Source organism: Melanerpes formicivorus, unplaced genomic scaffold (assembly GCF_026170545.1).
Source record: "Melanerpes formicivorus ecotype bairdi unplaced genomic scaffold, bMelFor1.0.p_v2 SCAF_26, whole genome shotgun sequence".
Classification (NCBI taxonomy): Eukaryota; Metazoa; Chordata; class Aves; order Piciformes; family Picidae; genus Melanerpes; species Melanerpes formicivorus.
Genome location: NW_027142378.1, coordinates 9334082 through 9359749, shown reverse-complemented (window position 1 = coordinate 9359749; position 25668 = coordinate 9334082). Strand labels below are relative to the sequence as shown.

At 40.1% G+C, this 25668-nt stretch overlaps 1 protein-coding gene and 1 long non-coding RNA gene across 8 annotated transcripts in view; one reads left to right on the top strand and one right to left on the bottom strand.

Annotated features, from left to right (window-relative positions):
- Nucleotides 1-25668, top strand: part of ENAH (ENAH actin regulator) — a 97520-nt gene that overhangs the window by 27120 nt on the left and 44732 nt on the right. For all 6 annotated transcript variants that reach the window (XM_068153556.1, XM_068153557.1, XM_068153558.1 and 3 more), the window contains exons 2-3: nt 20619-20784; nt 22213-22390. In XM_068153556.1, the coding sequence (XP_068009657.1) occupies nt 20619-20784; nt 22213-22390 (344 nt within the window). The remainder of the gene's footprint in view (nt 1-20618; nt 20785-22212; nt 22391-25668) is intronic.
- Nucleotides 17141-25668, bottom strand: part of LOC137448743 (uncharacterized) — a 32587-nt gene continuing 24059 nt past the window's right edge. Inside the window, exon 3 of one of the 2 annotated variants that reach the window (XR_010989211.1) lies at nt 17141-17294. This is a non-coding gene — a long non-coding RNA (uncharacterized lncRNA). Of the gene's footprint in view, nt 17295-19341; nt 19419-25668 lie in introns of those variants that run through there. The other variant, XR_010989213.1, reaches the window with a different exon arrangement.

Below are 25668 nucleotides of genomic sequence, written 5' to 3'. Positions count from 1 at the left end.
TTTGCTAATTATTTTTATGGTGATGCTTTAGATATCAAACCCCCATACCTAGTGTGCAGTTCCTTTCTTCCCCCTCAATAAGTTGGGTGATAATGAAAGATTGTCTATCTCCTATGTGCTATCTTGTCCTTCCTGGTAGCAAGGTGGTACTTTGCATATTATCTTGTGTGTGCTTGTGTTACTGGGCCAGATTGCCACAGAGAGTTCCCAAATGACCATGAGCAGTTGCAATTGTGTTTCTGTTTCTTGACAAGCTAGTAGTCATCAATACGTGTCACATAAAAAGGGTTGTGTGGTGCTAAATCTTACATTCCACAGGTAACTGGGAGTCTAGGTTTGGTTTTTTTTAATGAGCATATTTTTCATACTTTGGGGTAGATTTGCCTCTCAAGAGGAAGTTTGTGCCCTTGGCAGTAATGATGCTATTTGAATTGTTTTGGCTAAGCTGGTGTTCCTATCTCCAGATCTTACAGTGTGAATGCTGAGTACTTAATGGAGGTGAAGAAATTGTTTTGTACATCTGATTTTTTTATATATATTTTAGCTTTGTATTAATGTAGTCTGTCTTGGCTTCTATTGCTGTTGAGGCTGCATCTCAAATACTGTGTTCAGTTCTGGGCCCTTCACTGCAAGAAAGGCATTGAGGTGCTGGAGCATGTCCAGAAAAGGGCAACAAAGCTGGGGAAGGGTCTGGAGAACAGGTCTGGTAAGGTGCATCTGAGGGAATTGATGTTCTTCAGTCTGGAGGAGAGGAAGCTGAGGAGAGATCTCTTAGCTCTCTACTACTCCCAGAAAGGAAGTTGTAGTGAGAAGGGTGGTCAGTCTCCTCCCTAGTACCAGGTGATAATGTGAGGGAATGGCCTGAAATTGTGCCAGGGGAGGTTTAGGTTGGAGATTAGGAAAAATACATTTTTTGAAAGAGTGGTCAGACTGCCTGGGGAGGTGGTGGAACCAGCATTTCTTGAGGTGTTCAAGAAACACGTGGACATAACAGGATATGGTTTAATGGCCACAGTGGTGTTAGGTTGAGGGTTGGACTTGATGATCTTAGAGTTCTTTTACAAACACCACAATTGTATGATTCTATTTAAAAGACTTTGGTTTTCTTTTTCATGAGTCATTTCCATAAACTATCTATACCCGATGCAGTGGTATTTCTGGGTAGTTCAGGATGTTACTTCACCCCTTTGAAAGCTTTTCTGTTTCTACAGTTGTTGAAATGATGGAAGCACTGTTGCTCATGGTGGGTCCCACTGTATGCTGTGTTTTGTGAGGAATTGTGAATAGTATTTGGTCCATGCCCAGGCTTTTCCAGTCACTTTGTGTGCTTATTTAAAACATGTTGACTACTTTCTGTCCATTGTTAGGCAGGAAGAGGCAAGGCTGCATGCTGGTGCTTGTTACATTCCCCCCCCCGTTTATATTCTTTAAAGTGACTACCAAAGTTTTGGTCTTTTTGTGTTGTATATTGTTGTGTTTTGTTTGTCATTGTTTTGGTTTTTTTTTTCTTCTGAGAATTCTTGCTTCCCCTTGTGAACATTTGTTTGTGCATCTACTTGACTTACCAGATACTGGTTTCTAAAGAACGTTGTCTTATGTCCCTGCTAGTGGAGGGAGCTGTGTTGCCATACCTAGATTTAAGTAAACCTTGTGTCCTGCTTTGAGTGCAGATGATGTCATTAGTCTGACCGAAGTACCACAAGGAAAACAGCTACTGACATTCAAACTACTGTTTTTAACAAGGCCTGGATTTGATTAGAGTGCCTAGGTCACTGGCAGCCTTTGATCACTGGAATAAAAGCTGAAGTAACTGGTTTCTAAACCAAACCAGAACTTTGGATTATTGAGTGGATTGTGCTGATGGGATAGCTAGCCAGTTTGCAGGGTTTTCTTTTCTCCTACGGTCTGAAAAATGGCCTTTCTGTAGCTTTCTGCTTTGTTCACTCGCTGCTGGAAATCAGAACCTTGAGGTTCCCCCCCCTGCTTGTTTTTCCTTCATGCCAGTCCATTTGTCTTAATTTTTAATTTTGTCAAAAGCCAGGAAGCACTTCTGAAGTGACTTGTGTGAGGATGCAGAAGAGCTGCGTGGAGTAGCATGTGTTTCTAATAGTTTCTGCTTACATGATCCTCACTGGCACGCTGGTAGATGGATTCAGAAGTAGTGTGCCGTCTGACAAAATATGATTAGTCTGCACTTACTGGTACACGTAGTGTCTGGGAAACCCTGATGTAAGTCTTGAAAGGCTTTATCTCAACAGCCTTGCTTGATAGCCCTTGGGAGCTTTTTTCCAAAACAAATGACTCACAGCCCTTAGGTACTTCATAGATGCAGTAAATGCTTTTCTTTGTACATAGGAAGGAGGAGAACAAGCTGTTTACCTTTTTGTTTTTAAAGGTAATTATAAACTTTAAAGAAAAAACAACCCCACAACTGATATGCTCATGTAGGGGAGGGAAAAAAGGTCATAGTGGAAAGAAGTTTGAAGTATATAATTTTCTGAAGTCTACAATAAGCTTGTTCATGTTTTCTGGGACCTTTCCTTTTTATGGATCCAGAAGTGTAAACTAAGTTCTGTTGACTTTATTTCGTGTTTCATTATCCAGGTTTTATTGTTCCATTTCATCACATACTGTTTAATAAGTGGGTTTGAACAACTGAATATGCATAAATGAGAAATGGATGATACTATGTCAGGACCAGCTAATTGTGGTTGTAACATGCCCACACATGGCATAAAAATGATGATAAAACATCTCTGTCTCCCCACAAAATATATATTTAAGGTTGGTAGCACAGTCTGCCTGGTTTTGTTTGCTATCTTTAAGGTTGTGGCTGATCACATAATATATTCCAGACTGTGAATGCTTAGCTAGTCTGGAAATGCAGTATCATGTTAAGGCCTTTGTCTTGTGCATTTTCTTATCTAGAAGAGTGCTTTTGTAGGACTGGTAACAACTGAAGGTGACGTAAGTCTTGAGTGTGTAGTTGGTGTTATCAAACTGTGTGCACTACAGCATAATAGTATATGACTACAATTAAAAAACCCCCAAACCCCACCAACCAAACCAAACAGAAACACCACCACCAAAAACAAACAAACAAAACTTAAAACTCAAAAATGAAACCTCTGAGCTGCCTCAAAGCTCTTTTGTTGGCAAGCAGAACCTGAAGGCTCTTGTTTGAAGGTGGGGTTTCACAAAGCTTCTGTTAAAGAGGCAGGATGGAAGACACTCCCTGTGTGGTTTAAAGATTAAGCTTTTGAGTGTACCTGTTGGAAGGGTGTCATAACACTGGAAGAACCCAGCCTAGTAGTAAATGCTGTAAATAGCAGAACTTTGTCCTGGAGCTTAAGAAATGACTGTCATAATAACATACTAAGGTGCTGATTAAAAGAAAGCAAGATGGCCTGGAATAGGTGGTTTCTGAAATTAAGTTACAGGTGGAGAGGAAAGATAATACAATGGTTGGACTGTTGCTCTAGAATAATGAAAGCCACATTAAATTTCTGGCTCCATAACAGCCATCTTGTACAATGAAAGAGGCCCATGGGATGCCAGCTGGATTGTGCTGCTTTTATACTTTAAAATAGCATTTTCCAATAATTACTGCTGGATTAGCTGAACTAGTGAAAATCCTTGTTCAGATAAAGCTTTCTGGCACTTGCAGCTAGCACAAACCTAAACAATGGATATGCTGATAAGGAGTCTTAATTTTCTAGTGTGAGCAAAATCGTTCTTCAGCTCACCTTTGTGTCATAGTTACTCCACTAAATAACTTATTAACACAAATAATCAGTGAGTACATAATTAGGCTTTTTAATATTCTTTTTATTTCCCCCCACTCCCCAGCTGGAGCTTTCAAGTGGGTTTGGGGTTCTTCTGTTGTTTGCTTGGAAAGCAGTGATTAGTAATGGTCTGTAGCTTTTTATTCCTCTGATGTATTTTTAATACTTTTAGTATTAAAAACCATAGCATAAAAGCCTTAGTAGACTAGGGCTGCTGTTCTCTTTGGGCTGTTCGTGTGTTTTCTGGACTGAATTTATAATTTGTATTTGATGAGAGAGATTTTTCTTTTGTAATGATTCACTGAAGAAACTTAGGTCAGAGAAGGTTAGCAGACAAGTTAAATACAAAGCAGCAGTAACCTTTGCACTACTTGTGGTGAAAATGCTGTGCTTTCAGTGTGAGATAAGGTATAGAGAGTTACACTCCCTAAGGAGGAGGAGATAGAATAACTGACATCTGATTATAACTAATACTAGAAAAAAGTCTCTAAGCATCTCTTCCACTTTTGATAGCAATGTACTAAGTGCACTCTTCCTAGAGCTGGGTTTTGTGTTGGCTTCCCCCCCCCCCCCCCCCCCCCCCCCCCGCAGTCTGACTGCTCTTTTGAAAACTTTATTTTCCTGTTTTTCTAGTAAAGGAAGCCTGTAGCTACTTTCCTCCCTGCTCTAAAAGGAAAAAATGTTTTTGTCAGAACTTTAAGGGACTTCCTGAGTATGTCTGAAAGTAGGATTGTGTATAAAAGACTTACACAATGGGGTTTTTTTTGTTGTTGTTGCTGCATTATGTATACAATATAAGAAACTGTAAAAATCCAGGGGCTTTTTTCTTGAGTAATGTTGTCTGCAGATTTAGCACATTCTGGAGTTGAAGCTTGTGCCCAAATACAAAGAGATAGGCTTTGTTAAATAATTATTTGTGCTTGTTTATGTGGATATGACAATTCTTAGGTTTCTTAAGGATGTCTGTGGAAGTTTTAAAGTGAAAGCACCCTTGGGAGATAGTCTCCTTTTGATGCCGTCACCATTAGATGTGATGCTGTTTGCTATGATGCTGTTTGCTGTGTTTAGGATAGAGTTAGGTGGTAATGTAATGAAACAGAAGTCCATGAGGTGAGCATGGATATGACCCTGTAACCTGTTCAACAGATTCTCATATTTAAATTTACAGTCATGGAATCAGTGGTTCAGGTAGGAAGAGACCTTCAAGATCATCTAGTTCCAACCCTTTCTGCTGTGGGTAGGGACACCTTCCACTAGACCAGGTTGCTTAAGGCCTCATAAAACCTGGCCTTGAAATCTTCCAGGGAGTGAGTGTTCACAACTTCCCTGGGCAACCAGTTCCAGTGTCTGACTACCCTCATTTCAAAGAATTTCTTCCTAATATCCAGTCTAAATCTACCCCGAAGTATCAATCTGTTGTCCCTCATCCTATCACTACAATTCCTTGTAAAAAAAAATCCCTCCCCATCTTTCTGGTAGGACCACTTCAAGTACTGGAAGGCTGCTCTAAGGATTTTCCCAGAGCCTTCTCTTTTCCAGGCTGAACAGTCCCAACTCTCACAGCCTGTCCCCACAGGGGAAGTGCTGCAGCCCTCTGATCATCTTTGTGGATCTCCTCTGGACCTGCTCCAACAGTTCCGTGTCCTTCTTGTGTTTGGAATCCCAGAGCTGGTTCCAAGTGGGGTCTCATGAGAGCAGAGTAGCAGAGTGGGAGAATCGGCTTCCTTTGCAGCCCAGGATATAGTTGGCCTTCTGGCCGCCAGTGCACATAGTGAAATAGAGTTGACTTTTCAGTCTTAAAATTCAGTTTTTGTCTCATAACTCAAGCATTTGTAAAGCAGAGAGAACAACTGGAGAAATAGCTGAACTGCCTGGGAATCGAGACCAGGAAACCAAGGCAAACACAGTTTCTCACTGTTGAACTTGGTAACTGTTTTTCTAGTGTGAAGGCAGAGCTCAATCACAATATTTAAGAAGCTAACAAAACATCCTAAAATGAGGGCAATAAAATACTGCAATCTCAGCCAATAATTCCATTGCCAAGAGGCTTGAAATGCTAGGAGAGCTGGTTTCTTGGAAAAACAGTGTGTAATCTCATGATAAAGATGCTGATCAGCTTTATAACTTTCATGAAGTGGCATTGTGGCTTAGTCATTTCTTACATGTGTGTTGTCTGCTCTGAACTAAGACTGCTTTTTGTGTTTTCTTTCCACATGATAACCATATTTACAGAGTGTTGATAATAGACCTATTTCAGAGAGGCAAGATACATTGAAAAATAGTTCTTTTGTTATTCATGGAGTCACAGAATGGTAGGGGCTGGAAGGCACTTCTGGAGATCAATTCCAACACCCCTCCCAAGGCAGGTTCACCAAAAGAAGGTCACACAACAACACATCCAGGTGGGTTTGGAATGTCTCCAGAGATGGAGACTCCAGAACCTCTCTGGGCAGCCTGTTCCAGTGCCCCTTCACTCTTAAAGTAAAGAAGCTTCTCCTCATGTTTAGATGGAATGTATGTTCAATTCTATTCTTGTTACCTCTTGTCCTGTCACTGGGCACCACTGAAAGAAGCCTTGTCCCATCCTTCTGTGACACCCTTTCAGTATTTCTAAGCATTGATGAAATCCCCCCTCAAGTCTTCTCTTTTCCAGACTAAAAAGACCCAGTTCTTTCAGTCTTTCCTCATAAGAGATCTGCTCCAGTCACCTCAGCATCTTTGTAGCCCTTTTCTGTACCCTTTCCAGCAAGTCCCTGTCCTTCTCGAACCGAGGAGCCTGGAACTGGACACAGTATTCCAGATGTGGCAAGATGATAGTTTACATGTCCCTTTATGCTGGCTACTCTGCATGGATAAAACATTCTTCAAGAAAGTGTTTAGAGCACACATCTGCATGGACACATTCCATTCAAAGGCCTTGTGCTTATGGCCAGTCCACTCTAGCTGCTTAGTTTTTATTACAAGATAGGCGTGAATTAGGTGACATTGAAGAAAAAAATCAAACAGCTGCTACTTGATGGTTTGTGGTACATCTAGATCATCCTTTTTTTCTAGGACAGAATGTTAGATGTAATGGATGCACACATGTTAATTATTAACTAGATTGAATTAGTTACTGCAATCGTCTCTTGGTGCTCAAAGTTAAAAGTGGGTCACCGAGACTCAAAATACTTCTCCAGTGATTTCTGGCATTGATTTTTGTATTTCTGCTTGTGCTGTTCTTTGGCTGCTGGTTTGGAGAGGAAGGAAGAGTAGAACCCTTTGAGCCTTTTCCTTATAGCCTCATTAATGTAAAATTAACCTATCCCTTCTGTTATAATTCCAGTAGCACATATGTCACAGGACAGAATCATCTGAATTCCTCTACCAGCTCCTGAAAAAGGTTTTTCTTTTTAAATCAGGCATGGCTACCATAAGACAATAGTAGACCTTTTAGATCAAATTGCCTGCTCCCTTTGTCATCAAAATCAGTAGATGAAGTTAAAGTTTAGACTTTCTGAAGTGCAAAATGTTTTACTGTTTTTTTGTTCAATAGCATTGTATGGCATGTATTGAAAGCAGCACTGATAAGTGCTCTGACTGATTACAGGTTAATTTAACCTGCATTTAATAGAAGGATGTATGGAAGTGGACTTATACCTAGGGGACTATATTTTTTCAAGGTAAGCCCTTGGTACTCTGAGGGAAGTGCATTAGTAAAAGCTGCTGTAAGAAATGAGGAATTGGGAGTTGTGTGGAACAGAATCAGGACTTTATTTAAATTGTAGGCTGAAATCTAGACTGACTTGAGTTTGGAGGAAGAGTAAATAACCTTGTCCTAGATCCTTCTCTGGTGAGGATCTGAGGTTCTCCTCTGTTCACTAAGCATCTTAGGTTGCCCAAGGATGTGGTGGAAGCCCCACCCCTGGAAACAGAAAAGGTCAGATTTGATGTGGCCCTGTGCAGCCTGATCTAGTTAGAGGTGACTGCTGAGTGCAGGGGGGTTTGGACAAGATGGCCTTTGAGAGTCTCTTCCAACCCAATGAAATCTGTGAATCTTAAAAGCCATGTGTGTAACCACTCCAAGAAGGGTATTACTAATAGGTAGGGTATAGGAGGAGTGAAAGAAACAATCATTTGATTTAAAAGTGACATTTAGAGAGTAAATGATGTGGGGAAGAAATCAGACTTATTCAAAGCAAGGCTGAATTAGACTTGCCAAAAAGTAATTTGGATCAAAGAGAAGAGTGGAAGGAAAGCACTCTGAATAAATGCAGTAGTTTGGCATGAAAGTTGAATTAAAATTTTAATGTAGGTGATAACATTGACTGTGTTCAAAGGCAAATATAAATCATAAATGAAGTGGAAGCAAAATGCTTCAAGGTTGCGTCAACTCGATGATGATGACTTCTCCTTGAATTATGGTGGAATTTATATGTGGAAACCTGCCCTCAAAAAGAGGAATAGAATTCTAGTGTAGATAGACATGTAAATGGAAATTTAGTGCTCCTCTTTTACAGGTAATGAGATTTGCCTGTAGTGAATACACAAGATGAGAATGCTCATTAGATCATCTTATCATAGAACTGTTGAGGTTGGAAGAGACCTTTGAGATCATCAGGTCCAAGTGCTTGCCTAGAGCTCACAATCCCACCACTACTGCTAAATCTCTGCCACCAAACCATGTCCCTCAGCACCATATTCACACCTCTTTTAAACACCTCCAGGGATGGTGACTCCAGCACTTCCCTGGGCACCCTGTTCCAATGCTTGATAAGCCTTTCTGTGAAGAAATTTTTCCTCATATCCAACCTGAACCACCCATGGCACAACTTGAGGCCCATTTCTGTTGTCCTACAACTTGTTGCATGTAAGAGACCGATGCCCTCTCCTGTACATGGAAGAAGTTGTACCTAGAGTAATTCTTACAGATCAGTGTTTGCTTAAAACACCCTGGCTGGTCTTGGGTTGCTGGAGGATTCACTTATTTAGAGTTTCTTGAATAGAGCTCGTAGATTTTACTTATCCTTGAGCCCTTGGAAATAAGGACAAGATTATAAAGCAATATGGTTATATTTGAAGTGTTTTGTAGTACAGACTCATGAAGATATTTCAGCAATTCATCTATTTTACATGCTTTGTTGGGAGTAGACCAGGCAAGAAATCAGGCATTTTGCACAAAAGGCAGTGTGGGTTTTGTCTTATTGAGCAACCAAAGGTAATTTCACCGCAATGTTTTGCACTTTCTGCTGTCTCAGAAATAATCATTAAAAAAACTTGAAGATTGTTTTATGTTAATACATTTTTTAATTCAAGAGATTATTGCATCTTGTTAGTTTAGTTTTTAGTTATTCTTATTTTTAATATTTTAGTTTAAAAAAAGGATTAATTTGGTCATAATTGATACATTTGAAAATATGAGATGTTTGTATTGAAAGTGTATATATGTGTGTGTGTGTATATATGTGTATGTGTGTGTGTCTGTGTGAGAGAGATAAGGAACTGGCATGATTATTAAAACAGTTTACTGAGCTGCTGTGGTCAAGTCCCAGATTATGAAATTTGTGTTTATTAAATATTTCAAGTAGAAAACTTTATTGCCTCCTGCACACATTTCAGAATAACTTTATTGCTTTCAAAAGAAAAATAAGCTAGAGTGGAATGCCTATAGCATAAGACTAAGATTGCTATTTTTTTTTTTAGTAGTACATTTATTTTAGGGAACAAAGTACTTGAAGACTGAGTTGGGAAAATTGAGGTGTTGCTTTGTCTTTGCTGCTTTTGGTGAAGAATAGAAAATAGCCTTATGCTGGGTGTGGTTTATCTTTTCAGAACCATGAGGGTTACTAACACCATGGATACTTGTTTGGTCTTGTAGTTGCCTATAAAAATGTTAAGTTTCAAGTTAGTGAAACAAAGTACCCTGTCCTGGTTGGGTTTTGTTCTAGTTTTATAACAATTTTAGAAAATGCCAGCAGTGTTTGGGAATTCTCTTTGTCATGTCCATGAACACATCTGTAATGTTTAGTAAGCATCATTTAGCATCATTACTTGAAAATTCAGAAGTTTGAGTTGTATGCTCTCTATTTTCTAGGTGTTCACTGGGCTGATTTGGCAATGTGGTGCAAAGGAGACACTGGGATGCTTATCAGGCACTGTTGTTTAAAGTAAAATGATTAGTTTAGTGGAAGGTGTCATTCTTGGTGAGTAAGGTGTAGTGATGAACTCCAGGATACCATTGGCTCTCTTGGCCACAAGGGCACATTGTTGTCCCACAGGGAGCTTGCTGTCCACCAGCACTCCAAGGTCTTTCTCTGTGGAGCTGCTTTCAAGCAGGGCAGCCCCTAACCTGTACTGGTGCCTGCTGTTATTCCTCCCAGATGCAGGACCCTGCACTTGTCCTTATTGAACTTCATGAGGCTTGCCTGCACCCAGATCCCATTGGATGGCAGCACAGCCTGGCCATAGTGGTGTTAGCTTGAGAGCTGGACTTGATGATCTTAAAGGTCTTTTCCAAGAGAAACAATTCTATAATTAACAAGATACAATTTTAACTTCCATTTTTATAGGGGAAAGAAAGTTTTAGAAGGACACTTTGTACAAGAATCTTTCTTGTAATGAACTGTGAATTGCTCATTCATATATTAACACTGGGGCTGTATTGTCTTAATCATTAAGATCAGGCTTTTCCTCTTTACACAGCCCTCCACTTCAGAGGCAGCCTTTATATTGAATAGGTAATGTAAAAATGCTACGATCTCACTATTCCAGGAAGAGTTGGGTGTTCTTTATCTGAAAGTAAAATGAGTTACATGATCCTCAGCAATGGTGGTGTAATGACAGATTCTGTTTCAGTGTGCATTTGGGAACTTGGATTGCCCAGGGAATCTGGACTCTGTAAGCTGTGATTTGTACCATGTGTTGGAAGCTTAAGAAAGGTCACTTTTTGTTAAATTATGTATAGAAGACAAGACATGTATGATAAGGAAATGAAATGGTTTAATGGGGCATGGTTTAATGGTACCCATGGAGGTGTTGGATAGAAGGTTGAACCTGATGGTCTTGGAGGTCTTTTGCAACCAAAACAATTCTATGAAACCATCAAGAATAGACTGTTTGTAGGAAAGAAGTGATGTATCTGGATATCCTTTGGCCCTGGTCTTAAAGACCTTTAAAGCTGAAAGTTTTTTAGCTTTTAAATCTGTCATGATTGATCTTCTTCAGGAAAGGAATTGATTTTCTGGCTGTTAGCATTGTTCATTTACAGCATAGCATGGTGTTTCTAAATTGGTTCATTCTAGATTGTGCTGCAGAGCTCATCTTTTCCCATTAGCTTTGTCAAGAAGTAGCCAAACTGAGAAACTGAGGTGTTTGTTTTGGTTTGGTTGGGGTTTTTTTTGGGGTGTGTGTGGGGTGTGGGTAAAAGTCTGCCTCAATGTGGATGAAAGGTCGTGGTAGAAATTTCCTGTTCCCGTTTCACTGCTGAGTAACAGCACTCTCCCTGCAGTGTTAGCCTGACTGTGGCCAAACCTCCCGCTTGCAATGCCACTGTATCAAATCTGCATAGAGGAAATGTAATCTGTTTCAATTACTGCTTAGATCCTGTGTAACCTTTTAGTGTAAGTCAAGTAGTAAATGCCCTTGAGAAATATGTTTGAAGAATCAGTGGAAAAATGGATTTGGTTATAACAATGTAGTGTTTTCAGGAAAATATCTGGATAAATTACCAAAAATGCCACCCTGTGTAAGAGGATCAAGGAAAACAAGCATATGGATGTGTGCATGGAGGAAGGGTAAACTGAGTTATCTTGTTTCATGGTTCTGTGGCCTTAATGTAATACTTCATTTTACTACTGTGAAGGTCAGGTCTAGAAAGATTCTAACCCCTGCTCCACTGCAAATACATTCCAATCAAGAGAGATGATTCTGCACCTCTGCTCTGGTGAGACCTCACCTGGAGTACTGTGTCCAGCTCTGGTGCCCCCGACACAAGAGAGATATGGACCTGCTGGAGTGGGTCCAGAGGAGGGCCACAAAGATCGTCAGAGGTCTGGAGCATCTCTCCTATTAAGAGAGGCTTGAAGGGCTTGGGGTTGGAGAAGAGAAGGCTCCAAGGGGGACCTTACAGCTACATTTTAGCATCTGAAAGGGACTTAGGAAGGCTGGGAAAGGGCTGTTTAGAAGGGCTTGTAGTAATAGGACAAGTGGCAATGTTTTAAACTGGAGCAGGGTATGTTTATATTTGGAATAAGGATGAAGTTCTTCACAATGGGAGTGGCAAAATACTGGAACTTACTGCCCGGAGATGGGGTTGAAACCTTGTCCTGGGAGATGTGCAAGACCAAACTTGATGTGGACCTGTGCAGCTGTCAGTTGGAGCTATCCCTGCTCACTGCAGGGGGATTACATGAGACAACCTTTGAGGGTCTCTTTCAACACAATGCAATCTGTGAATCTGTAGTGAAACAGAATCACAGAATGGTCCAGGCTGGAAGGGACCTCCAAAGGCCATCCAGTCTGACCTCCTCCCAGTCAGCAGGGACATCCCCAACCAGATTAGGTTGCTCAGGGCCTCGTCGAGCCTCACCTTGAATACCTCCAGGGATGAGGCCTCAACCATCTCCCTGAGCAACCTGTTCTATGGTATTCAATCCAAATTTGCCCTTCTCTAGTTCGAAGCCATTGCCCCTTGTCCTGTCACCACAGGCCTCTGTAAACAGTCTCTCCCCATCCTTCCTGGAGGCCTCCCTCAGCCAGCCTCTGTGTAGTTCTGAGCTTTTCAAAACATCTGTTGTGATCATTTGTTGGAAAAACATTAAAATGTATCTAGAAAGTTCTAGGCAAAAATGTGAAAATATTTTATTGCTTACAGGTTGCTTCATTGAGAAATTTGGTGTCAAAGCTAAATAATGCAGGCTTTAAATAAACCATTTCCATGAGGTTGTTACTAGATTCCCATAAAAGGCAATGACCACATCTTGTTTATAAAATTCCAGTATATCCAAGCTCTTACTTTTCCAGCTCATATCTTGGCACTTTAAATTGGTATTTTTTTGGACAGTAATCTTTGTTACAGTGATAATGAATGCATTAATATTACAACATGATTGCATATTATAGATATGGTTAACCATTGTTGATATAACCTGTTTCATGGTATTCACCATCCATGGATTTTAGTCTGCTGTTAATCCCTGTCTGTCCTTGGGTTTTGTTCAGGTTTGCCTCTGCAGCCTGGCTATTTCTTGGTTTGACTGTCATCATATTCTCTCTTAGATATCCCTGATTCTCTTTGAGAGAACACTTGTGTTTTTTTCTTTATGTGATTCAGCCTGTGACAAACCTAGAGACAATACTGAATTGCCAGCTCAAAATTACTTTGTCCATTGTATGAAATACTCTTACATTAAATGTGGCATGTGGAACAGATGAAAAAAACCACCCCTGGGGTTGTAAGTTGGTGATTTTAAGTGAAAAGCACACTTCCATTTGGCATCAAGCTGTTGGAACTGTTTGTTTTTCTGCCCAAATGTCCTGCAGTGATTTCCTTCACCTATTTGATATTCACCTGCTGCTGTAACAAGCTGCAATGGCAAAATTGTGGGAGGAACAGATTTATAGCCACAGGAGAAATTTATTCTGCAAATTGTGCTTTCTCCAGGAGCAGACTACTCTTAAATTAATGTTTTTATTAAAAAAAAATATGTTTCTATACATGAGACGAAGAGCAATTTTCCTTCAGTGGAAGGTGTTCGTGGAGCAGAGAAAGTTTAGCTTCAATGAACTGAGTACTAATGAAAGCTCTGGAATGGAGTGTTTCAGAATTCAAAGCACCTTTCCATTGCCAGCTATTAATTCCAGTGTTCAGATTCAGCTTTCCTTGCTTCTCAGCAGTAGTAGTTTTATTTCTAGTTGAGACTTTCCCATGAAGGATTTCTCTTGGTTTCTGTTGTTGCAGCTAATCTATATTCTGAGTAATTCATGAGAAGAAAAAGTGGGAGAGATGAATGAATCCCTTGGTTATCAGAGATGGAAAAGTGGGAGATATGAATGAATCTCTCAGTTATCAATCAAAAGTTTTCCAGGCACAGCCAAGTACTAACTTGTTAGGAGGAGAGCTGTTAGTGTGGCAATCTGGAACTGCTGCCTCCGCACTGACCTCCCAGTTGAACAGCAACTCTTTGAGTTTGACCTGCTAGAAGAAATCAACAACCACTCTTGTCCTCAGGGAATTATAGTGTCTGAAGAAGAAGCTGTATGAAAAGCATTCAGATAAATCAGCTGGTCTCAATTTAGTCTAATTGTAAAACCTGAATAGCAAGTAAATTCTGTACTAGCTGAAGTGTTGGAGTGGGCACACCATAGCATTTGAAGTTGGATGGAAGTAGCATAGCATGGCGTAGTTCCTTCTGCTGCCGAACCGAGCACGTAATGTTCCGCTGCAGCAGCACATTCAGCTAGGCTTTAGTAATGAAGGAGAAGTTGAAATTCTTACCTTTCAATTGAGGATGAGCTACAGAGAAAATTAGTTTATTATAAGAGCTACTGTGTTAACCTTTCCTTATCCTGAATGGATTAATTTTTTCATCATGTGCTGTTGATGTAGATTCTGGTCTCTTTGGCAGGAGGAGGGAAAGTAATTCTGACACTCTGCTTCCTCTGAATTTGCTTTTGGCTGAAGTGTTGAAGTTCAAAAAATGAGTAAAATTCAAGAAGTGTATTATGAGTTAACTAAGTGACCCGCAGTTCTTCCCCTCTACCTATTCCCATCAACCTCCCACTAACAAATCCAAACACCTTTCCCTGATCCCTAAAATAAATACTACTCTGTGTCATTAAGTTCAGTCTGGATCTCAGCAGATCTACAACTCCCTGGAAGGAGGTTGGAGAGAGGGTAGGGATCATTCTCTTCTCCCTGGTATCAGATGTTAGAATGAGAAGAAATGGCCTGAAATTGTGCCAGGGAGGTTTAGGTTGGATGTGATGGAAAAATTTCTTTCCTGCAAGAGTAGTCAGGCATTTGAACAGGCTGCCCAGGGAGGTGGTAGAGTCACTGTCCCTGGAGATGTTCAAGAAATGCATGGACATGGCAATTTCCCAAATAGTTTAGAGGGTGTAATGGTGTCAGGCTGAGGGTTGGACTCTTTGACCTTCGAGGTCTTTACCAACCCAAGTAATTCTACGAGTCTATAATGTGAGGAACATACTTGATAGCACTGGAAGTTTTAAGCTAACAAGTAGTTAAGCTATTGAGTTAAGACAAATGAGCAGCTTAGAATATATGGCAACTTTATCTACAGAGTGTCTGCTTTGGTTAATAGAAGGTGGTAGAGTTAGTGGTACAGTACACTGTATATTGTTTGAGGGGGGTGGTTATTGAGTGGTTGGGGTCCTTTTAAGTGGTTTTAATTGCTGTAAGTCTGCAAACACACATTTTGACTGTTGGGATTCAGGAACAAGCAGTGAAAATCATCTTGAAAAATGCCACAGCCAAGATACTAAACTTGATTATCTGGACCTGCATTTAGCTGCTGTTTAAAAATGTGTATTTTAAGATGTTAGTATTGGAAATGTTTGGGGTTTCTTTCTAGCTTTATGCCACATGGTTTGAAAATCCTAAACAGGTGTTTGATGAATCAGCGTCTCTTTCCATTCCTCCTTGGCCCACAAAGGCTGCACATTTAAGAACATGTTGTTATGTTTCTGCAAATTGAGAACATAGCAAAAAACCCCAACACCCTGAATCACCAGAAGTGGTAGTGGGTAGTTACATCACTGACAAAAATACTAAGTGTTGAGAATGAGAACAGCAGCAGCTTTTTTTTCTGGCTTTTGCTAGTGCATTTAAATGATCTTTTCTGTGGCTGCATTCATGCTGTTTTCCATATGAGTTTGATCATTTAAGTCTGTTTACCCTTTGTAGTTCTTGAGAAAGGAAAACCAAGCATCCACTTTTTGGGGGTGGGGAGGGGAGAAAAAAGCCAAGGCTTAGGTCAGCAGACTGTGCATTGGTGTCACTGTGCATTGAGGTTAAGAGCTTGGGATGTGAAAGAACGGACACATTCCATCTGGCCAGAAGAATGATGTCTGCTAGGGTTCAGTTTGCTATGGTTTTTGAGCTTTCTGTATGATCTCATCACTGGAGGGGGAAAGTATATTCTCCCATAAGAATAATCTTATCCTTCTGATTCATTACTACTGTGGGTTTTTCTTGTGTGAGCCTTTTGAGTGTCAGACCTCCCCCCACTCTTCCACTCCAAATAAAAAACAACCACCCTGTCTTTGGCTTTATATGGTATTGCTGTAGGTGGACTTGTCCAGAATAATGGTTTGCTTTAACAATTGGAGTCTTACATCGTTGTCTGGAGAAGAACTCCTCCTAATATATATTTATCCAGCTATTTGTCAAGCTTTTCACTTTGGGAAGAGAGCTTGTACACTTTTCCCTAAGGTTTGGCAAATAAGTTTTTGTGTGAATATTCTTGTTTATTAATGTGTATCATAAAAATAGACATATATGCTGTTAGAATATATCTGCTCTCTTCCCTTTTATGAATTCTCTCCTTTCTTCATGTAATTCCACATAGTAAGTGTGGTAAGTTCACTTGAGAGCAGGCAATTTCTTACTTTTCTTAGTTAATGTTTAGATTGTCGCTCCCCAACCCACTGCCCTAACAAGTTACCAGTCAGTAAGTACAGGAGCAGCTGTGCCTTTTGCCTGTGGCATTAGAGTTACTTACATTGGAGAAGACCTTCAAGCTAGGCTCCAGCAACTGAAGCTAGGGTCGGATCCCTTCTCTCATTCTCTCACATCCCCTAATGCCTGCTGAGCTCTCATGTTGGGTGCAGGCTAATCCAATTGTGATGGTTTCTGGAACCATTACACTTGTATAGCACACCAGAAACAAGAAAATGGGTAGATAAGTAAGTAAAATCTGTAGGATGCTTTTTGAAGGCCTAATGACACAGCAGATAGATGAAGACCCCTTTTCTTTTTTCTTGTGACATGCTTGCAGGCAATTGATTTCCCACTAGTGCTAAAATAATCTCTCTTAAAAATCCAGGGGTGTAGCCCCCTAAAGCTAGTGGAGTTGAACTGTCCATCCTATTTGTAAAAGTTTTTTCCCCTTTTGAGACTCAAATATTTAACCCTATGGTGACTAATTGCTATAATATCCTATATTCAAAATTAAACAATGAATGATCATTGAAGGCACATCTAAGGATTCTCCTTTGCTAAAGCTTGTGCCTCTCTGCTTTCCTTCAAAACGTAACCACTTTAGAGTGCAGAACTTTATGCTGAGAGAAAGAAATAGAATTCATCCTCCCTACAACTGGTAATGTTTGTTTATTGAACCCTGAAAAAAAGCCTGGCATATTGTCGTGGTTTACTTTGTTTCTGATAGTCATAGCTTTGTTTTTCCATCTTACCGCTGCAGTCTGAAAAGCAAAGTGATGGGCGGTGGGAACTGCTGGCAGGAGGGGAGGGTGTCACCTTCAAATTGGTACCTGAATATGAAAATGACAGACCTGGAACATGAAAATTTTAGTTACAAGATTTATGTGAAACAAAAGCAGAAGGCTTATTGTGTAGTGATTGAGTAGGTCATCTGCAAACTGTTTGTATTTGTCTTTATGGGTTTTTTTAAATCTCTGAATCATCCCATCTTTCTATGGGGAAAACTAATCCCCTGCTATGAAGAAAATTCTTTTATTTTAAATGGAGCATGAAGTATTTGAGATTTCAGACTTGTGTAATATTTCCAGTTACAAGGCATAGCCTGAGAAGTGGAACTAAAAATAGTTTAATAGTTGTTAAGAGAAAAGCTAGAAATTCTACTCAAGGTCATCTCATTTGCACATTTGAACTGTGCCACTTGAATACCAAACAGCTCATAAGAGAGCCTCTTTTTTTTTAGTCTCTTTTTTTCTTGTTAAATAAAATAATGTAGAAAGTTTAATGAAACTTAGACCTGTGGAAGGGCCACGGCAGGGCACAGAGTGAGAGTGCTCGGAATAAGAATGTCTGAACTTAGCCTGCTCTCCTAATTGAGTCTTGTGATTATTCTACCATTACTCAATCAGTCTGCTTCTACCTTTGTTGTAATTCAGACCTATTAGCTTATAATCATAGTCTCATTTTTTTTAATAGAATATAAATGATTTTTTAATTAATTTTTTTTAATCTGACACATGATTGAGATGAAGTTATTTTTTGGCAGGAACGCTGCAAGCCACATGTCTCTGCTTCCAAATTGGTATCTAGGTCCTGTCAGCTATGGTTTATCATGCTTGTGATTGATCCAGATTCAAATGTAGCAAATATTTGGTTTGGCTTCGGAAATTTCCCAAGTTTCCTGTAATACTACAATGCATTCTAGAGAAAGCACTGCTGTTTGTCATGTACTTTGTGAACAGTAATGTTTCTAGGAGTGAGCTTTAGAGTACTTTTGTACATAACTAAAGAAATCCAGTAGTTTCTTGCCTTGTCCTCTCCTCAGATGAGGAAACCTTCTTGCATACCTGTGACATTATTTTATGGGATGGAAACATCTGAAGCTTGTAACTAATTTTGTTTATTCTGTATCTAATCTTCTTGGATCAGATGTGGTCCTTTCAGTCTAGACTGCAAATTATGCTTAGAAAGGAGCACTGTATGGGTGTATATTTTAATATTGCTATCCCTAGATTGAACTAATTTCTGGCTACAAAAAGGGTAGTCTAGTTAGAGGTGGTGGTTATTGTAACATAAGTAATTGTTTATGTCCTGATCTAGTTGTTGAATAGGTGATGAGACTAGATCATGTGTCTTTTAAAATTAAGGATATATTTCCTTCTCTGATCTTGTCTCTTATGCAGTAGATTAATGATCTCCTTGGGTTGGAAAGGACTTCCAAAGGTCACCTAGTCCAACCCCCTTGCAGTAAGCAAGGACATCCTTTACTAGATCAGGTTGCTCAGAGCCTTGTTGAGCCTGACCGTTGAATATCTCCAGGCATGGCACCTCAACTACCTCACTGGGCAACCTGTTCTCTTTTCACCTTTAGCCTTGAAAAGCATCCCAGGTTTTGAGCACTTTTCTAACTGTTGGAGTGCAATGGAAAGTGTGATAGAAATTGATGCTGTGTTAATTTCCAAAATGTCTGTATGAAAGTTGACAAAACAGCTGGATACACTGCTGAAACTTCTGGTACTGGAGGATGGAAATAAGATATTGGGAAATACAGCATAGTCTTTATAAAAATACAGACACCACACACCCCCAACCCCCAAAAACCTGCAAACAAAACCAAATTACAACAAACAAACAAAAAACCAAAACCAAGACCAGACACCTCCCACCCCCCAAAAAGTCCCCCAAACCAGAACCCCAACGAAGACACCTCCTACCCCCCGCAAAACCCCAACATCAAACTAAGGAGCTAAACCTCACACACGTGCATAGACACACAAAAACCAAACCAAGAAAGGCTGGGCATGGGGGAGGGTGGGGGAGAGTTGTCTTATATTTCTTCATATTTTATAAAGGATTTCATTACTTTCCTTCTGTCATTTACAAAGAATGCAAGTCTCTTCAGCCTTCTCCCTTTTCCACATGGCAGGCTGCATTCCTCACAAGCCAGGCATCATGTGCTTTCTATAATGTTGGATGTGCTGGAGTGGAATGTTCAGAGAGTTTAACTTACTGATAAGAAATAATTCCTTTCTATTTTTAGTTCCTGTCTGCATCTAGACATTTCTCTTACAGACAACTTGTATTGTATCACCCTCTCCTCCTAATAGTGTGTTTATGGTATGTTTTGCTTCCTTGTGATTCTTATACGATGACATTTGTGATATGCTTCCTTTTAACTTCGCTTCCAGATGACTGCCATAATCAGGATTAGCTATTGATAGCAATCTCCTAATGAAATTACATGTTTCAGTAACAACAGAACAGCCTTCCAGTACTTGAAGGGGCCTACAAGAAGGCTGGAGAGGGACTGTCTATAAAGGCCTGTAGTGAAAGGATAAGGGGTGATGGTTTGAAATAAGAGTAGATTTACATTAGGTGTTAGGAACAAGCTCTACCACGAAGGTGGTGAAACACTGGTACAAATTGCCCAGGGAGGTAGTTGAGGTGTCATCCCTGGAGATACTCAAGGTTAGGCTCAAAAAGGCTCTGAGGAACCTGATCTAGTGGAGCATGACCCTGCTTACTGCAAGGTGGTTGGACTAGATGACCTTTGGAGGCCCTTTCCAACCCAACCCATTCTATGATCTAGGTGTCAACTGTTAAAAAAAAACCATCAAAACCAAAAGGCATTTCATTTATGAGCAGGTGAATTTTTCATGCTGAACTTCATCCTCTGTATGTGTTTTCTTCTAAATATGGTAAAAGAAGAAGGGCCTTCTAATCCTCCTTTCCTGTAAAAGTAAATACCACTGGAAAATGCAAACTCTATGAAGCCAGTGCAGTTCTGCTTCCCTTGTTCTTCAGTTCTTGCAGAAAATTTGTGTGTGGTTATGGTATTTTATTCAAATTAATCTGTGGTGGTGAGGGGAAAGGAAGGGAAAAACATCTGCAGGTAGAAAAAGTGAAAGGGGGGAAAAAAAAAAAGGGCAAGTGTCTTCTTGATCTCTTTGTTTAGCAGTTAGGCCTGTTTGTCTCAACCACAACTTTTCAGAAGGAACACCCTGAAGCAAAATATCAAAGTGCTAGTGGGTTTTTTTTAATTTAGAAAGGTGGATATTTCAGCAAGGCTTTGCTTCAACAGTTTTGAGCTAAAAAAAGCCCTCATGAGTTAGCAAAAAAGATGCTGGTTTGCTATAAGAAATTTTATGTCTTCCTCTTAAATGCTTGTATTTTAACAGTGAACAGAGTATCTGCCAAGCACGAGCTGCTGTAATGGTCTACGATGATGCCAATAAGAAATGGGTACCAGCTGGTGGCTCAACTGGATTCAGCAGAGTTCATATATATCATCACACAGGCAACAACACATTCAGAGTAGTGGGCAGGAAGATTCAGGATCATCAGGTAAGAGAATCTCTGGAAGTCTTGAATAGGAATCTTTAGCAAATTGTGGTTTTGTGTAACGGTAAGAAAGAAGTCTTCAGGAAAATGATGGGAACTGTAAATAGCCTGCTTTTTAACCGAAGTAACAGCTCAATTATGGCCTTTCCCTCAAACTAAGTACTTCATGTACCTCCAAAGTGATAGTAGCCCCCTTTTACCATTCCTTCCTACAGACAGGTATGAAGGCTAGTAGTGTACACAGAAGTCATCTGATTCTTTTTAAGGCGCAGTGGTAATCTAAAAACTTTCTTCATCTGTACTCTGTGCTGTCAGCTGCAATTTATATAGGTACTGGCAGTTCTCTTGTAGCTCTTCCTGTATAATGAAAAGTTGGATGTGTATCTCATTTCTCCAGATAATTTAATTCAAAAAACCTTCTGACATTTGGTAATGCTGATTATCTACAATGACGAGAGATTGAGGAGGGAGCAGTAAGGATTATATCTTAATTTCCTTGATGAAGTTATTAGCTCTTGACTAAATGGCAGATTTAGCACTCTCTCTTGAAATATGCTCTGCCTTTGGATACTTGGCATAGGGTTAAAAATCTAATCTCTTTCTTTGAGGAGAACTTCTATATCTGTTTCCCTCTCTCCCAGCATTTCGTCAAATAATTTATCACACACCTGGAGCACAGACTGATAATCTCCCATGTGATTTGACATTAAACACTTATTCCGAGTAATAAATGGTTTCCATGCATTCATCTGAGAACAAATGTAGGGGTTTTCTCCCATTATTCAGTGGAAAAGGTGAGAGAATATAGTTATCCAAGTGCAATGGGATCCTCTTAATGGATGGCTAGTAATAAATAGTTTTCCTACTAGCTGCAATTTATCATCTTTTGTGTGAGCAATAATGATCTTGCAAAAATGATACCTTGTGATGCATAGATGGGTGAAAGCACTGCAAGCTAAGGGAGCCACAGAAGCAAGGTAGTATCTTGGTTAAAGCCCCACTATTTTAACAAGCACTCTGTGAAATTAATGGAAAACTGAGTTTCCAGAAATCTAAATCCATATTCATGTCAAGTGCTCTGCTACTAAAAAATTAGAACTGTTGTTGGTATTGCTGCATTACTGTTACAAAACATCACTGCAGCTCTTGAAAGGAGAGAGTTTAAGCTATGAAAGTGATAGAAAATATCTCATTAGTCCCCTTGTGTATTCCCATCACTGGTTTCATTTGGCACTAGAATTAAAACTGAAATGCTTATGTGCTTCAGCATTGTGATCTTGCTTTGGATTTACTGTGGGTCTTGAATTCACCCTCATGGCTAAGGACTAAAATCTACATGAAGCTGAAACTCGGGATGAAGCAGCAATTTTAAACATAAGTAACTTTGTGGGGTTTTTGTTTGTTTGTTTGTTTTGTTTTTAATTATTATAGGTGGTAATAAATTGTGCCATTCCAAAAGGGCTGAAGTACAATCAAGCTACACAGACCTTCCACCAGTGGCGTGATGCTAGGCAGGTGTATGGTCTGAATTTTGGCAGCAAAGAAGATGCCAATGTCTTCGCAAGTGCCATGATGCATGCCTTAGAAGTATTAAATTCACAGGAAGCTGGTAAGAACCTCTTAACTTTCTTTAAAGATTGTTCAGTTATAGAGATTGAAAAAACCACAGATTTTTATGCATGGAAGTCACTATTTTGTGCCTAATTGCAATCTAGCCTCTAGCCATTTCCATCATTTGGGTGATTTTCAACTTGACTGCCGTCCGTGTCAATGCAATTCCCAACAAGCAAATCAGTTTTCATGGGATTTATTACATATAAAACCTTGCTAAGTTTCTTGAGGAAGCAAAACCAAAATACCTCTTAATCAGAGTCTATGTTAGGATTTCCACAGACACCCAGTGTTCTTATTGTGTGTTGTTATTTTTGCCTCTCATTTAAAGAACAGGTTTATGATGTAATTGGTTTGGAAAAGAGGTTGATATAGTGGGTTTAAAACATGGATAGAAAAATGAGTAGCTTCCAGCCTTCAGGTGTTGTCTGTAATGTATTCTAGATAGGCTCTACAGCAAATTGATTAGTGGATACAGAGAGTTTTTATTTCAGAAGACTAAAAGAGACTTTTGTATTCTTGTAACCAAATAGAGTTCTTTTGTCCTCATTAAACTTTAAACGTTGCTGGTGTAACAAGAGATAGTACTTCTGTACTGGTTTTTTCTCTCTTGTGTCAAAGTGAGGCTCTAGAGTATCTCAAGAAGAGCAAAAAAAGGGTGACTTTGTCAAGATGCTTTTCATTCTTTCATTTTTTTCCAAGACAACTTTTGAAACTAAGCAATCTAGATCAGGGCTGATACATTTCTGCAGTGCTTGTGCTGTTGTGCACCCTATGAGGCCAAAATAGAAAGGGTAACTAGAGGTATAAGGTTTCTTTTTGCCATTCGAAGTAATCTGGTTGTGTATCCCATTCTCCTGCCTCTCAGTTGGATATTTTTCTCTTCTAAATCCCTCTCTTTTCCTTTTGTAAGGGTTAGTCATTTGTAAGCATTTCATGCATTCAGATTGTTCTATCCCAAACATTTGCAAACACACAGTGTTGGTTTCTCCACATTGGATGTGAAGTCTGAAAAGGCAGGAGTTGTGATAGTTAACTACAGCTTTGAGGGTTTTTTGTTGTTTCCCATTACCTGTATTTGCCCTGCTGCTCTCTTGAGACCCCACCTCAAGCACTGTGTTCATCTCTGCAGCCCTCAACAGGAGGAGGACATTAGAGTAGAAGAGAATTAACCAGGTTGGAAAATACCTTCGAGATTGAGTCCAACCTATCACCCAATGCCATCTAATCAACTAAACCATGGCACCAAGCACCCATCCAGTCTCTTCTTAAACATCTCCAGTGATGGTGACTCCACCACCTCCCTGGGCAGCCCATTCCAATGGCCAATCACTCTTTCTATGAAGAATTTCTTCCTAACATCCAGCCTAAACCTCCCCTGGTGCAGCTTGAGACTGTGTCCTCTCGTTCTGGTGCTGGTTGCCTGGGAGAAGAGACCAACCGCCACCTGGCTACAATCTCCCTTCAGGTAGTTGTAGAGAGCAATATTATGGTCTGCCCTGAGCCTCCTCTTTTCCATGCTAAGCAACCCCAGCTCCCTCAGCCTCTCCTCATAGGGCCTGTGCTCCAAACCCCTCCCCAGCTTTGTTGCCCTTCTCTGGACACATTCCAGCAAATCAACATCTTTCCCAAACTGAGGGGCCCAGAACTGGACACAGTACTCATTGGAGACTGAAATGTTGGAGTGGGTCCAGAGGAGGCCATGAAGATGATCAGAGGGCTGGAGCACCTCTTTTATGGGGACAAACTGGGAGAGTTGGGACTACTCAGCTTGGAGAAGTAAAGGCTCTGGGGAGACCTTATGGTAGCCTTCCAGTATCTGAAGGGGACTATAGGAAGGCTGGGGGAGCACTATTTAGAAGAGCTTGTAGTGATAGAGTGAGGGGGGGGATGATTTTAAGCTGGAAGAAGGAAGATTGAGACTGGATATTAGGAAGAAATTCTTTACAGTGAGGGTGGTGAGACACTGGAACAGGTTGCCAAAGAAGTTGTGGATGCCCTTTCCTTGGAAGTGTTGAAGCCCAGGCTGGATAAGACATTGAGGAAACCTGGTCTGGTGGAAGTGCCCCTGCTCATGGCTCTGATATTAGCTCTTCATTTTAGGAAATGAATTGCAACTGTTTCCCCCCTTTTTATAAACAAATTGGCCTTTCTTGGAAAGGTGTCTGTTACCAAAGGAATTTATGCTAATAGAATCATAGAATGGGCTGGGCTGGACGGGACCTCTGAAGGTCACCCAGTCCAACCCCCTCTGCAGTCAGCAGGGGCATCCTCAACTAGATCAGGTTGCCCAGAGCCCTATCAAGCCTCACTTTGAATATCTCCAGGGATGAGGCCCCATCCACCTCCCTGGGCAACCTGTTCCATTGTTCCACTATCCTAATAGTCAAGAACCTGTTGCTAACATCCCATTGATGCTGATTGGTACATTACATGTTGATAGTTTTGTTTCTTCCAATGTAACTGCTAGATTTAAAAGAAGTTCTTAACATATGCACTCCTGTTTGGTATTCTGATGATGCTCCTCCACATATCTGTACCTGAAGACAGGAACTTGTCTCCAATAATTTACATAAATTGCTGTTTCCTGGTGTATCTAGAATGGCATTTCAAATCTCCAAGCCAAGGAAAATAAAAGAGATCTTTTGTAGTTAGCTTCCCTTTTCCTCCAGAACTGCTTACAATTAAAACTTGAGTATTGCAGTATCCTTATTTTCTGCTCTGTTGCCTCCTTTTGGCAATTTCTTTTGTTGAAGAAGGTTGGATATTTTAAGTTATTCATAAAAATATAAATTCTTATTCATTTTATTCATAAAAGGAAAGCAGTTTTCATGCTAGCTGGGCACTCTGTTCAGAAAGTCATAAAGCTCTGGTTGAATTTTAAACTTGTGCAAAGGTTCACAAACACCTAGACAGCTTCTGAGGAATATCAGAGATTATTTTGTGGACATTCTTTTGGTTTGTAAGTCAGCTATTACTTATGGCACTCTTGCTCTTTTAGTTTCTTTCTTTTAATAAATGATATAGTCTTCTCTTGCATGTGTCTGAAAAAAAGGTCATTGCTCCTTGCTTGCAGATGGCATCCTCAGCTGTTAGGAGTTGTTCAATTTCAGCTCTCCCTCTAGTGGATCTGTGAAGCAAAGGGGAAGCAGCTAGGTGTCTGCACCACTGAGCTCATGGTGATGGTCTTGGTGTCTTCCTAATGAGTGCAGAGTGCAGGGGTCTGAGGTTGGAGGAAAGGCTTTATTGAAGTGTACACTTTTCTTTAAAAAAAGA